The following is a 12,995-nucleotide window of genomic DNA, read 5'->3' as shown; positions in this document are numbered from 1 at the left end:
GGCCCTTAATAGTGTCCCTTTGAAATACTGCCAACTCTCCTCAGTTGTTTTTCCCCCTCAGTCTTGATTCCCATGGGACCTTATCCATCAGCTCTCTAAGCTTACCAAAATCCGCCTTCCTGAAATCCATTGTCTCTATTTTGCTGTACTCCCTTCTACCCTTCCTTAGAATTGTGAACTCTATGATTTCATGATCAGTTTCACCCAAGCTGCCTTCCACTTTCAAATTCTCAACGAGTTCCTCCCTATTTGTTAAAATCAAATCTAGAACAGCTTCCCCCCAGTAGCTTTTTCAACCTTCTGAAATAAAATGTTGTCTGCAATGCAGTCCAGGAACTTATTGGATAGTCTGTGCCCTGCTGTGTTATTTTCCCAACATATATCTGGATAATTGAAGTCCCCCATCACCACCAAATCTTGGGGTTTGGATGATTTTGTTAGTTAAAAAAAAGCCTCATCCACCTCTTCAACTCCTAGCATGACATCACCCTTGTTTTTTTTACCCCTTTTAGCGTAACCCAGCGACTCTCAACACTTCCATCTCCTATATCCATCTCCACCTCAGTCCAAGTGTGTACTTTATTAATATATAAGGCAACACCACCTCCCTTTTTTCCTTGTCTGCCCTTCCTGAGCAAGCTGTAACCATCCATACTGACATTCCAATCATGTGTATTATCCCACCAAGTTTTGGTGATGCCAACAATGTCAGTTTTATTTATTCATTAGCACTTCCAGTTCTTCCTGCTTATTACCTATACTTCTTGCATTTGTATATAGGCATCTAAGATACTGATTTGATCTTGCCTCCCAGTTTTGCCCTGACCCTCCTTTCTCTCTGCCATTATGACCCACACTCCCTCCTATTTCCAACCCATCTCCCAGGTCTCCATGTTCCCCACTTACCTGTGGGCTTTGCTTGCCTGTCCCCATCAAACCTCGTTTAAAGCCCTCCTCACTAGGTTAGCCAGTCTGTGTCCAAATAGGGTCTTTCCCCTCCTCGAAAGGTGAACGCCATCTCTGCCTAACAGTCCTTCCTGGAATAGCATCCCGTGGTTGAGGAAGCCAAAGCCCTCCTGGCGACACCATCTTCGCAGCCAGGCATTCACCTCCGCGATGCACCTGTCTCTGCCCAGGCCCCTACCTTTGACAGCAAGGATCGAAGAGAATACCACCTGCACTCCAAACTCCTTCACCTGTACTCCCAGAGCACTGTAGTCACTCTTGATCTGCTCGTTGTCACACGTCGCAATATCATTTGTGCCCACATGGATGAGTAGCATGGGGTAGTAGTCAGAGGGCTGGATAATCCTCGACAATGACTCTGTAACATCTGGGATATGGGCCCCCAGCAGGCAGCATACCTCCCTCGATGAAATGTCAGGGAGACAGATGGGCACCTCCGTCCCCCTCAGCAGAGAGTCTCCGACCACCACTACCCTACGTTTCCTGTTTGCAGTGATGGCAGCAGACCTCCCAGACTTAGGGGTATGAGGCTTCTCCTTCTCTGCTGTAGGGGGTGTTTCCTTCTCTCCTGTATCAAGAAGAGCATAACAGTTTCCTATTACCACAGCGGGAGGGTTTAGAGCAGGGGTGGAGCACTGCCTGCTGCCAGAAGTAACCAGCTGCCAGTGTCCACCCTGAGCCATCTCCTCCTCCACCAGTAGTGTGTCAGCAGTCCTGTGTACTGGGACAGCTACCTCAGCTGTCTCCACCTGGACACTGTCCAGGAATTGCTCGTGGATTTGGTTGCTCCTCAACCTAGCCACCTCCTCCTGTAGCTCTCCCACCTGCTGCCTGAGAGATTCCATCAGCAGGCACCTTTCACATTGGATGGTCCCCCCAACCTGGATATCAGTAAGTGGAAATTGCAAGTTACAGTCCCTGCAAAACCATACCAGGATCTGGGTAGAAGCATCCATGCTCAGGCGCTCTGTCTGGCTACAGATGCAGGTGGAGGAGACAGAAGCAGTGCTGGCCCAGGTGTTGCGGGTCTTCCTAACCATCATAGGCCTCCCTCTGGCAAACTCCCTCTCAAACTCCCCTGTCTGCTTCACTTCCCTGGTCACTCTGGGGATGGTAGTTATCACAGACCACTTTGCTGCCTTATTTTTAAATAAAGGAATAATTGTGGCATATTTGAAGTCTTGTGTCCCAGATATCAGTAAGGATCTTCTGGAGTGTTGTTACCATTTTTGGACCCGCAAATTTATATATTTATATATTTCTGCTGGTATTCCATCTCCGCCCGAGGACTTTCCTGAGCTCATCAAACTGATTGCCTTTTCTGTTTCTTCAAGTGAGGGTAGTGAGTCAAGCTGGTGCTGAATAGGCTTTTGAAGTGTCAGATTAATAGCACTTGTTTCAGTTGAGGATGATCTGTTCAGTAACTGGATGAAATGTTCAGCCCATCTCTCTTCCATGCCGTGTTTGTCTTTGATGACTGTCCTTCCATCAGCCATCATGAGCGAACCTGTACCCACCTTTGAATGTCCATGGGCTGGCTTCAAGGAATCAAAGAACTTCTTTATTTCATTTGTTTCTGCATATAGTTGAATGTCTTCTGCTACCTTCTCCCACCATTTATCTTGTATCAAGCATAGTTGCCTTTGTGCCTTGCTTTGCAGGTGTTTAAATCTGTTTCTCTTTGAGGAGGACTGAATATCATTTTGCCAGATTTGGAAAGCCTAATTTTTTTTCTTTCAAGAGTACTGTGATTTCCTCATCATTTTCATCAAAGCAGTCATGGTAAGCCCTTTTCTTCCATCTAAGGACGTCAGTTTGTACCGTACAGGTTTTTGTACTGTCTCTCTAAATTCCTCCTATGAGACAGGTTTATCACCAAAGTTAGTCTCTAATGCACTGTGTGGTGTGTCTCAATAGGATGCATAATTTAGTTTAACAATATCAGGGGACATCTTGATTGGTATTGAGCGTTTCATGCGTGTGGGTACAATGTTAGATTCAGTATTGACCTAATCATTCTATGATCCATCCAACATTCTGCTCCACGCATGGCTCTGGTGATCCTGACATCCCTTATGTCACATTGTTGAACAATGATGGGCTCTATTAGATGCCATTGTTTGGATCTGGGGTGCATCCATGTAGTTCTAGATTTGTCTGCCTGTCTGTAGATGGTATTTGTAATTGTCAGACTATGTTCTGCACCCTTGCTTAGGAATAGGAGACCATTTTAGTTCATTTTTCCAGTGCCATTTTTCCCAGCGACACCTTGCCAGGAGTTGTTGTCATTACCTACTCTTGCATTGAAATCTCCTAGGATGATTAGCTTGTCACTTTGTGATGTTGATTTGATGAGAGAGTCAAGATCAGAGTAGAACCATTCCTTAGCATCGTCAGGGCTTGATAAAGTGGGCGCATATGCACTGATGATTGGTAGCAAATCATGACTTATTTAGTGGTAACCAAAGTTTCATGAGTCTTCCATTAGTGCCTATTGAAAAGTCTTCAAGACATTTCAATAGTTTGGTCTTACTGGCAATTCCCACTCCATGGATTCTATCTTTGTGTGGTTCTTTTCCCTTCCAAAAGAAGGTGTAACCCCCAGCCAGTTGTGTAGTAATGTCCTCGTCTGCCAATCTAATTTCACTGAGTGCTGCAATGTCAATGTCATCCCAGGCTAGCTCTTTGGAAAGGAGCGCTGTTCGTCTTTCAAACTGAGAGGTATCGTCTTTGTCTGTCATAGTCCTGATGTTCCAAGCAGCAATCTTTAGTGCTTTTTTAGTTATCTTTGGTTTTCAACTGCGTTGGGGAAAATCTGCCAGCTGTGGTAAACTGTCCGGATTTAATTTGGGCAGGCAACATTTGAGGCACCTTTTCTAGCCCCTTCTCTTACAAAGGGAGAGCAGTGCAATCCTAAAAAGGGCTGCTCTGTCACCTGGGCTGTTGCCAAACTCCCCTGCTGCCCTTGGGTCAGGGATGGGCGACCAATGTCCCAGGCCGCCTGCATGCAGGCTTGTGGCTGCAACCACCCAGTAATCATCTTCACCTGTCGCTTTGCCACTCCCCCATCACCACAGGACTTTTGAAGAGAGAGATGCATGAATGACGTGTGCATGAAGTTTATTAAAAAGGGAGAGTCATTGCACTGGGACAATCCCATTCTCTTGTCTGCTGAAGCTTGGCCCAGTGGCACAAAGGCTGTTACAACTGGAGGCTTCTTTAGCTGCAGTGGATAGCCATGACTTCTGTAGTGCCCCATCATGCCTTTCGCCTTCCATAATATGTTGCTGCGTAATACAGTACTAAGTATATGTTGTCTGTTTAAGGGCTTTGCTATAGAAGGAGTTATTTCAGAATAGTTAATCCCGATTAGCTCTTCTTAATTAATTTGATGTGTGTACCCTCTTATTCTGAACAGGAGTACCTTATTCCAAATTAGTTTAATTCACATGGAGTTAATCTGAAATAGTTAATATACTTTAAATTCCTATACTACCCTATAGTGGATTAATTTTCCTGTGTGGATAAACTCTAAACCAACTGTATATTTGTTTTATATGTGATCATGATACTTGAGATGGCTCCCATGGAACCAATTTAGCCCAGTTATGCCGTCTCTATGGGTGCTGCTGCCCCAAGAGCAAATCTGCAAATATCTACCCTTGCCAGTCTGCAGTCACCTACACAAATGGTCACTGAACATTTTTCTGCCCAAGGCGACATGCAGTCATTTGTATGATAGTCATCCCTGAGGGACTGCCCGTGATTGTTGCTTAACTGGGGAAGTTATAACAAAAACTCAGTATAATGGGCACATACTTGGTCAGTGCCAAGTGGTTAAGAGGTGCTTAACCAAGTGAAAAATAGATGGGCAGGGGGACTGGACTCGATGACCTCTTGAGGTCCCTTCCAGTCCTAGAATCTATGAATCTATGAAATTCTGCAAAATTTGAAAGAAAAAGAGAAATTGCAGTTAATATTTCCACTGTTGTATTTTTGTTGAGTACAGTAACATATTCAGACTTCTTTTAAGCGGCCTCTTCTCTTAATTGGGATGATATGATGTCCAATTTAAGAGGGCTCTGAGATGTGTGTATGTATACATCATATATACAAAAACAGAACTGTGTGGAGCAAGAAATGAAAAATATTTTAGTAAATTAAGGATAACCAATGACTGAAGAAGTTAAAATATTTCTGATAGCATGTTCCCTATGTTGCATATTCTCTTTTATGCTTAGTCCAGATTTTGAGTTTTATTAGAACTTTATTTTTTTCTTTTACTGTGTCACAAATATCTGCACTTAAGTGCTTTAGATGGAAATCACCTGTGACAAGATTGCATAGCCTTTGCCTTGGAGGTAAAGAAATACAACAATTAGTGATGTACTTGTCAATACCTATTCTCCTGGTTGTGTTGTGGTTTTTTTTTTCCTCTGCTGTTGGTTTAGTCTTAGGGATTTAAGTGTAAGCTTCTTTCCATCCCTGTCAAATCTTGATTAAATACATGTAGTGCAGTGGCATCTTCCAGTATGTATAGTTAAGAGGAAGTGTTTAATTTTTAAGCAGGCATCAGTGCCTACAGTAAACTTTGTTTATTGAAATCATTCCTAAAGTAATTCTCAATAACAAAAAAAGTTCCTTTTTTTACAGTTACGTTATTTTTGTATAGTTTTATCCAGGAAGACATTGAAGTTGCTCAGCATCTCCCAGAATATGGCCCCTAGAGATAATTTAAGATCCAATTCTGTTCCCCTTGATGTCAGTGGCAAGATTCCCCAGACTTAATGAGAGCAACTGCATGCTCATTGTATGAGTTCTGGGAGAGAAACATTGATTTACATCAAGGACAGATACGCCTTTGCAGGGAAAGAAAGATATGTCTTTGGTGTGCAGAATAATGGTTCTGTTGCAAACCAGACTGGCATGTAAACCAGAGCAACAGCATGTGATTCTTTGGATGGCACCTGCCTGTAATGAATGCCTACTCTTTTTCTTGCTGTCTACTAGGTTCAAAGGCTATCTGTTGGAAGCATCCCTCGTTCTATGGTGGTTGTCCTGGAAGATGACTTAGTGGACAGTTGCAAGTCAGGTGAGGGCAATGGAGTGTTCCTGTGTAAAGTTATGTATAGTTTCAGTTACACACTTTTGTACCTTGGGTGTTTTCAAGTTTATATTTCATTTGAAAGAAGGCATCTCCAATAATGCTGTCAGTTTTAAGGGCTTGTCTGATGGGAAACGCTCATGTGTCACTTTGTTATTGTGCTAAGTAGTGTGTTAACATGGTAAATTAATTGTGTTGCAGAAAAGACCATTCTCTTATGTGACATCATAACATTTTGGCAGAAAAACATTGCTCCAGAAGTTATTTTGAGACCTGTGAATGTCAGGATACTGAATCTCCATTCCTAAACTTGTACAGCCCCAAAGACCTTGAGACTGGTGACAGTACAAACTGTTTAGTGTCCCCTTGGTGGTTTGGGAAACCATATATCATAGCTTCTTGTCAAAGAAGGATTGCAGGTAGAAACATCAGCATAGTGTGCAGTGACTGTCAAAAAAGCAAACAACCCATTAGGATGTATGAAGAATGGGATAGAAAATAATATTCAGAATGTTATAAGTCTATTATATAAATGGACTGTACCCCCTCCTGAGCAATACTGTGTTCACTACTGATCGCCTGCTCTCAAATGATACAGAGGTCAAGGTTTACCAAAGCCGCACTGGCTGCTGTTGTAGAAAAGAAACAAGACTAGATGGTATAATCCAATATAGCAGCTTCTATGTAATTGGCCAAGACTGATTCAATATAGCAGCAAATTAGAATGAAGTGGGAAAAGGGAGAGTGCACAGAGCCCCTGGTGTAGGAGAATGGGGAACCATGGAATGAGGACAAAACACAGACTCTCTGGGATATAGGGAATAGGGAACAATGGTATGGTGGGAGAGGGACATGGGGAACACATGAGTCCCTTGGCATGTGGTGGTTAGGAGATGGGAGGCACACGGAAACTCTGGCGGGGAGAAGAATGGTGGACCCTGGTATGGAGGGGGGCAAAAATAGAGGCGGCACTCAATGTGGCATGGAGGAGAGAATGGAGGACAATAGTATGGGAGAAGGAATGCACACACATTGCTGCTGGCATAGAGTAGGGGGTTGGAGGAAGTCCTTGAAATAGGGATTTGGGAGGGTGGCTGGAGCTTATGTGGGGGAATGGAGGGAATGCATGGATCCCCTGATGTGTCCAATGCATTCAGCCTACAGAAACAGCCAAGTGGTAGTATAGAGTTATGGCACCTCTAAACGAAACAAATAGCATAATGCACAGAGTTTCACTTGTGATTTAGATCAAAACTCTGTACCAAAACAAAAGAGCAAGTGGAAGTTTTAGTATTTACAACAATAAAGGTTTTTGACTAATTGTATCTGCAAATCAAAAGACATGACAAGAATACAAAAAAATAGATATTAGATGAAATTTGGTCCAGTTTTAGGTTTAATAAGCCCCAATGAAAAGTTTCTATGAAATATTGCAGGGTTTTTATGAATGCATGAAACCTGAAAGTGAAATTGGCTATAAACAAACCTTAGACTAAGTAGTCTTATTGTCATTGACTGAAGCAATAGAGATGAAACAAGTAAATAAAGAGCATTAATAGTAAAAGTAAATAATATACTTTTTAGATGTCACTGTTGCTTGTTAAATAGTTAAGGAATTTTTAAAGTAAGTTTTTGAACCTGATAGTTTTTCTTTATAACTCTTAAGACATTTGTATTCATTTCTTTTGTTTGTTTTGGATTCACAATTTAAAAAAAAATGATTACAGCATTTTATTCCCAGCTTTTATTCATAGATATAAATAAGGGTGCATGATGTTGCCTATTTTAGAGATGCAGTAATTAGAATAAATTCTTTTTTCTAGCAACATCTGCTCTACAAAGGCTTAAACTGCCCTATTATGTTTAATTTAGCTGTTAATTTATGTATCTGCATATACTGAGCAGGATGTTACGGTGACTAATTTTGTCCTTACTCATAGGTGATGACATCACAGTGTATGGAGTGGTAATGCAGAGATGGAAACCCTTTCACCAGGATGTGCGCTGTGACCTAGAGATTGTTTTGAAAGCCAATTACATTCAAGTGAACAATGAACAACTGACAGGGGTTATAGTTGATGAGGAGGTTCAGAAGGAATTTGAAGACTTCTGGGAAAAACATAAGTGTGATCCCTTAGCAGGTTTGTAGATGAAAGTGAAAACAGGAACGATGCTTGGATTCTTGCTGGAGACAACACTGAAAATTATATTATTGACAATGTTTTTCCTTCATTCCCTCATCCCACACTCCTCCTTGGAAGCTATTGGCCCAGTTGTAGTGCACCTTCAGATCCCATTCAGTTCAGGGGTATTGTGCACTCAGCTCTCCTGCTTCTCAGGGTGTCAGAGCCTGTCTCAGGCAAACAGGACAGACCTCCAAGAACTTTGTTTTAAAACTGTGTATAGCATGTGTTGGTATGCTTGTTTGTCTTGCCATGGCAATTTAAGGAATAATTTCTTGCTACACAAAATTTCCAACAAAGGAATATAAAATTCTTATTTGAAACTAACTTAAAAAATAGGACACACTTAGAATCCACACCAAAACTGTACTTTCATGATTTTAATTTGAGCCTTATGCCACTGTAGTTTCCACAATGTGTTATGTAGCACTTAACAGGGAGTGAGCCTGAGTCAGAAATGATAAGAGTATTAAAAAAAACACAATGCTGTTATGTGCAACAAGAAAAAAAACACAATAGGTCAGTCGCGGCACTGTGAAGCAATGGTTTGGGTCAGATCTGGTTTTAGTCAGCATTGCTCTGTTGACTCTGCTAACAGCTTAAAAATATGTCTCTGTGTCTCTGTACCTAATACTTCTGTGAATCTAGATTTATTTATGTGTTTATAACAAGTCACACACCTGCGTAATGTTAAAACCAATCTGTTTCTATAACACTTTTACATATTAAAAACAGCTTTAATTCTTAAACTACAGTTCTTCATACAAAGTGTGTCCTACTGGCATCTTCATAAGAGAAGCAAGATATAACTAGTCTTTGAGGGAAAACTTCATAGTCAAATAAATAAGCACACCAGGTGGCAAATACATTAGGCAATCATGTGCTGTCTTCTTCATGGCCACATACACATTACCTCACAGGAATGCGAACTCTGTCATTAAATGTTTTGTTCTCCCTAGTATTATTGAGTGGTTTTTGGTTGGTTGTTTTTGTTTTAAATTTGAGCAGCTATGGTTAACTGATGATCTGTATTATATAAACTCTAACCAGCTACCAGATGTTTTATATGTTCTTCGTTTACACAGAGAGCCTGGTTTGCCATTGTATTACTTTGGATTTATATTGGGGTTATGCTGACATAAAACTGGAGTAATGCAATGGTGAATCATGCCCTGCATCTTAACCATGCTGCACAGCCCATAGGTATAACACATCACATCTTACTCAATGTAGGCCTCACCCTAGCCTTAATATGCTTACCTTCTACCTTTGTAATGGTAAATCCATTAATCTAACACACCATGTCTTCACATACTTACTTCCAAGTATAAAACATCCATTTTAGGGATTCACAGCACTTCCTTTTCTTTAAGGTTGGTTGCTCAGCTCTGTGTGCTAACAGTGAAGGGTAATATATAGTCCCAGAATCCTGAACTCTGATGTGCTGCTAGTTTCAGTCCTTCAGGGGGCAGAATTAATTCTATTACATCTCTCTTCACTGCCAGCAAAATCAGATGAACAGATTGGAACATTTCAGTTCTTGAGAGAGTATATGGACGGTGAGGGAGAGACTGCATAGAAAAGGGTGAGGAGATAGGGAGATTCAGTAAAATAAAAATAGAGAAGAAAGATGAGCCGATTTTCTGCCTCATGTACAGTACAATATATCTTGGCATTAAACATTGGGTTTTTTTAAGTCAGTGGAGCTGTACCAAATTACACCAGCTGTTTATCTGGCTCTCTGATTTCTATCTGCACACAATGTACTAGCATTCAAGAGGATAAACTGAGGGGCTGTAAGAACTTGGCCTCTGTGGTTTCATCTGTGAACTGAAGTATTCAGTCTTAGGACTTCGTACTGGTGCCCAGCACCCAAGTATCTGAGTGCCTTCCACCTTAAACTGGCATAGCAAGGCCCTTATATTGATTTACATCAACTGAGGATCTGTTCTGATGATGTTTAGTCTTTAAAGTGAAGGATGTTTGGGTCTAACAGCTGCTTGGGAGGTTTGCCTGAGGAGAGTGTGTTAACTTACATCAGATTTGACTTTAAAACAGTGCTGAGTGCTGCTTTTCACTTCTTTTCTAGGAAGGAATGAAATTTTGGCTAGCTTGTGTCCCCAGGTTTTTGGATTGTATCTCGTGAAGTTGGCTGTAGCCATGGTGCTTGCTGGGGGTGTACAAAGGGCTGATGCTGCAGGAACTCGAGTGAGAGGTTAGTATTCTTGTTTCTAACAGTACATGTCTTCCCTCCATACATACAAACATTCAAAATGAATATTAGAGCAACTAAAGCTGTAGAAACATAATCATTCTGAGTGAGAATATTGTTTAATCAGCATTTGAGTTTCCTATTTTTAGTTTTACTTTTTTCGTTTTTCCAAAATAACTTCCGTTATAGAAACCGGTTTTCAATGCCCCATTGAATAAAATATTAAAAGCAATTGTTTTAGTTAAAACAGAGGCTCAGATTAAAAGTAGTTTTATAAATGACATTTTAAAATGATTTTGTAGTAGCACATCCCTAATGGTATTTGGTGTCAGAATGGAATATTAATATTTCCATAGTGTGAATCTCTATCCTGCGTTGAAGGGAAAAAATAAGATTCCCCCACTCTACTTCCTAATGCCAGATTTTTCCATCTGTGATTGTCAGCATGTTTCTCTTAAAACTGTTACTGTAAGCTATTTGCCTGGTGAGTCTCCTTCTGTTGTTATTAGATGGCAAATGTGCCAGGTGGTATGTAGCTCATTAGACTATGTAGTCTAAAATAATGTGTGTATATACAAGTATGGAATATATGTTTTTTTAAAAATGCTATAGCAGCCAAATCAAGTCATATAGATCCTTAAAGTGAAGTTATTTTGTTTATATTGTTTATATAAGTTATTTAAATCATTTTAGAACTCTTTGGTGAGGTACTTAATAATCAAAATATTTACTTTTGTAATTGCTTTGTATTTGGAAATTATTAAACTTCATGATTATTTGACTTATAACAAAATATTTTCAGTTATTATCTAATAAGAAAAAAAGGCTGACTTTATTGCTTATTTGTACAATAATTAAAGTACACCTCTACCTTGATATAACGCTGTCCTTGGGAGCCAAAAAAATCTTACCGCATTATAGGTGAAACTGTTATAGGTGAAACTGAACTTGCTTTGATCCACCAGAGTGTGCAGCCCCGCCCCCCCAGAGCACTGCTTTACCGCGTTATATCCAAATTCGTGTTATATCGGGTGGCGTTATATCGAGGTAGCGGTGTAGTTAAATATTGGGATCATAACTAAGCAGTGGTTCCGATTCCCTTCATTACTCAAGGTGGGACTGAAAAATTTACCATAACTGGCATCTGCAAAACAAGTCTGTTAAAATATGAAAACAAGTAACTGGATGACCCTATAAGGCTGGCTATGTGATTATTTTAAAGAATCTTTTATGATGAGAATTGAGTTTGAACGCTGCAATATGATTAGGTACTACTTTTGAATTATACAGTTTTATCATATCTGAGTGATGTTAGATGTGACAATATTACACCTGAATTATTTATAGTATCCTATGTTAAGAGGTAAATTTTATATGAAGAATTACATTTATTATTTTAGTTAAAAACTCTCTGTCTTGTCTGTCTTTATAAATGTAGTAGTCAGTATGCCACCCAGGCAATCTCAAGCTTTGTGTATTTATTTTTTCCAAAGGTGAATCACATCTTCTGTTGGTTGGAGATCCTGGCACAGGGAAATCTCAGTTTCTCAAATATGCGGTAAAGATTACACCACGATCTGTGCTTACTGCTGGAATTGGATCTACAAGTGCAGGTATCTGATGTTCCAGGCTGGCCAAGCAGGGTGTGCTCTTAATTTTTATTACAGTTTATCTGGGAGTCTCCATCTAAGCAAAGAGGGGTTTTATGTTTGAGCAGTGATATAAGCTATTCTTGATTGTATTAATCTAGAAAAAATTGCCATGGAACTGGACAAGTGAGGGCTGGGATGGCTCCCTATAGATCACTGGGAATACATCAGCCATATATCCATTTCTCCTGTGGTGGGAACAAACTTGCTTCACCCAGCCCATCTAGTGGGATGGTGTGGTAGGATCTCTGTCAGGGTTCTCATGGAGCCTCCCCCAAAGGATCATCCTACTGTTGTTGCTTTTTAGTTGTTTTCTTTTCCCCCCTGCAGAAAATTATTCAGGCCTATATTTTTTCTTTTTCTGGCTTTTTTTGATTCTTCCAGAATGAGTACACACTGTGTGGCTGTTACATGCAGTAGGATCATTCTCTTTCTGCTTAAGAGAGACTCCTCCTCTTTTCTCTTCCTCTGCATGCTTTGGGTGGGTGGCAGGTTGAGAGTCAGTTCCCTGCTATAAGGCACTGCCTTGTGCAGCTGAAGCCTTATCTCAACTCTGGTTCATAAAGAAACATCTGAAGAGCAAGTTTTTTCTCCCTTAGTATGCCCCAGATGGCACCAAATGCCAGGGGTTGTTAAGAACTCTTCCTGAGGGACAGTACAAAGCCTCAGGTCCTTCTCCCACCCTTGGAAATTACGCAGTTTGAACAAAGTGCTGTACAATCAATATATGCAGGAATCTGTATATACCTCAGGAGTAAAGGACAAAGGATTTCAACTAGTGCATTTAATAGAAATGTGTTTCTCAGACAGTGTTGCTCTTCTTCCGTTTCTATGATAGGGAAACAGCATTGTGTTTAAATGGGAAAAACAAAAGAATATCT

At 40.5% G+C, this 12,995-nt stretch overlaps 1 protein-coding gene across 5 annotated transcripts in view; it reads left to right on the top strand.

Annotated features, from left to right (window-relative positions):
- MCM9 (minichromosome maintenance 9 homologous recombination repair factor) overlaps nt 1–12,995 on the top strand; it is a 74,534-nt gene that overhangs the window by 16,574 nt on the left and 44,965 nt on the right. For 4 of the 5 annotated variants that reach the window (XM_030556191.1, XM_030556190.1, XM_030556194.1 and 1 more), the window contains exons 4-7: nt 5,977–6,058; nt 8,011–8,211; nt 10,343–10,468; nt 11,959–12,078. In XM_030556191.1, the coding sequence (XP_030412051.1) occupies nt 5,977–6,058; nt 8,011–8,211; nt 10,343–10,468; nt 11,959–12,078 (529 nt within the window). Of the gene's footprint in view, nt 1–5,976; nt 6,059–8,010; nt 8,212–10,342; nt 10,469–11,958; nt 12,087–12,995 lie in introns of those variants that run through there. The other variant, XM_030556196.1, reaches the window with a different exon arrangement.

Source organism: Gopherus evgoodei, chromosome 3 (genome assembly GCF_007399415.2).
Source record: "Gopherus evgoodei ecotype Sinaloan lineage chromosome 3, rGopEvg1_v1.p, whole genome shotgun sequence".
In the NCBI taxonomy this organism is placed as follows: domain Eukaryota; kingdom Metazoa; phylum Chordata; order Testudines; family Testudinidae; genus Gopherus; species Gopherus evgoodei.
This window is presented reverse-complemented; position numbering and strand designations above follow the sequence as displayed.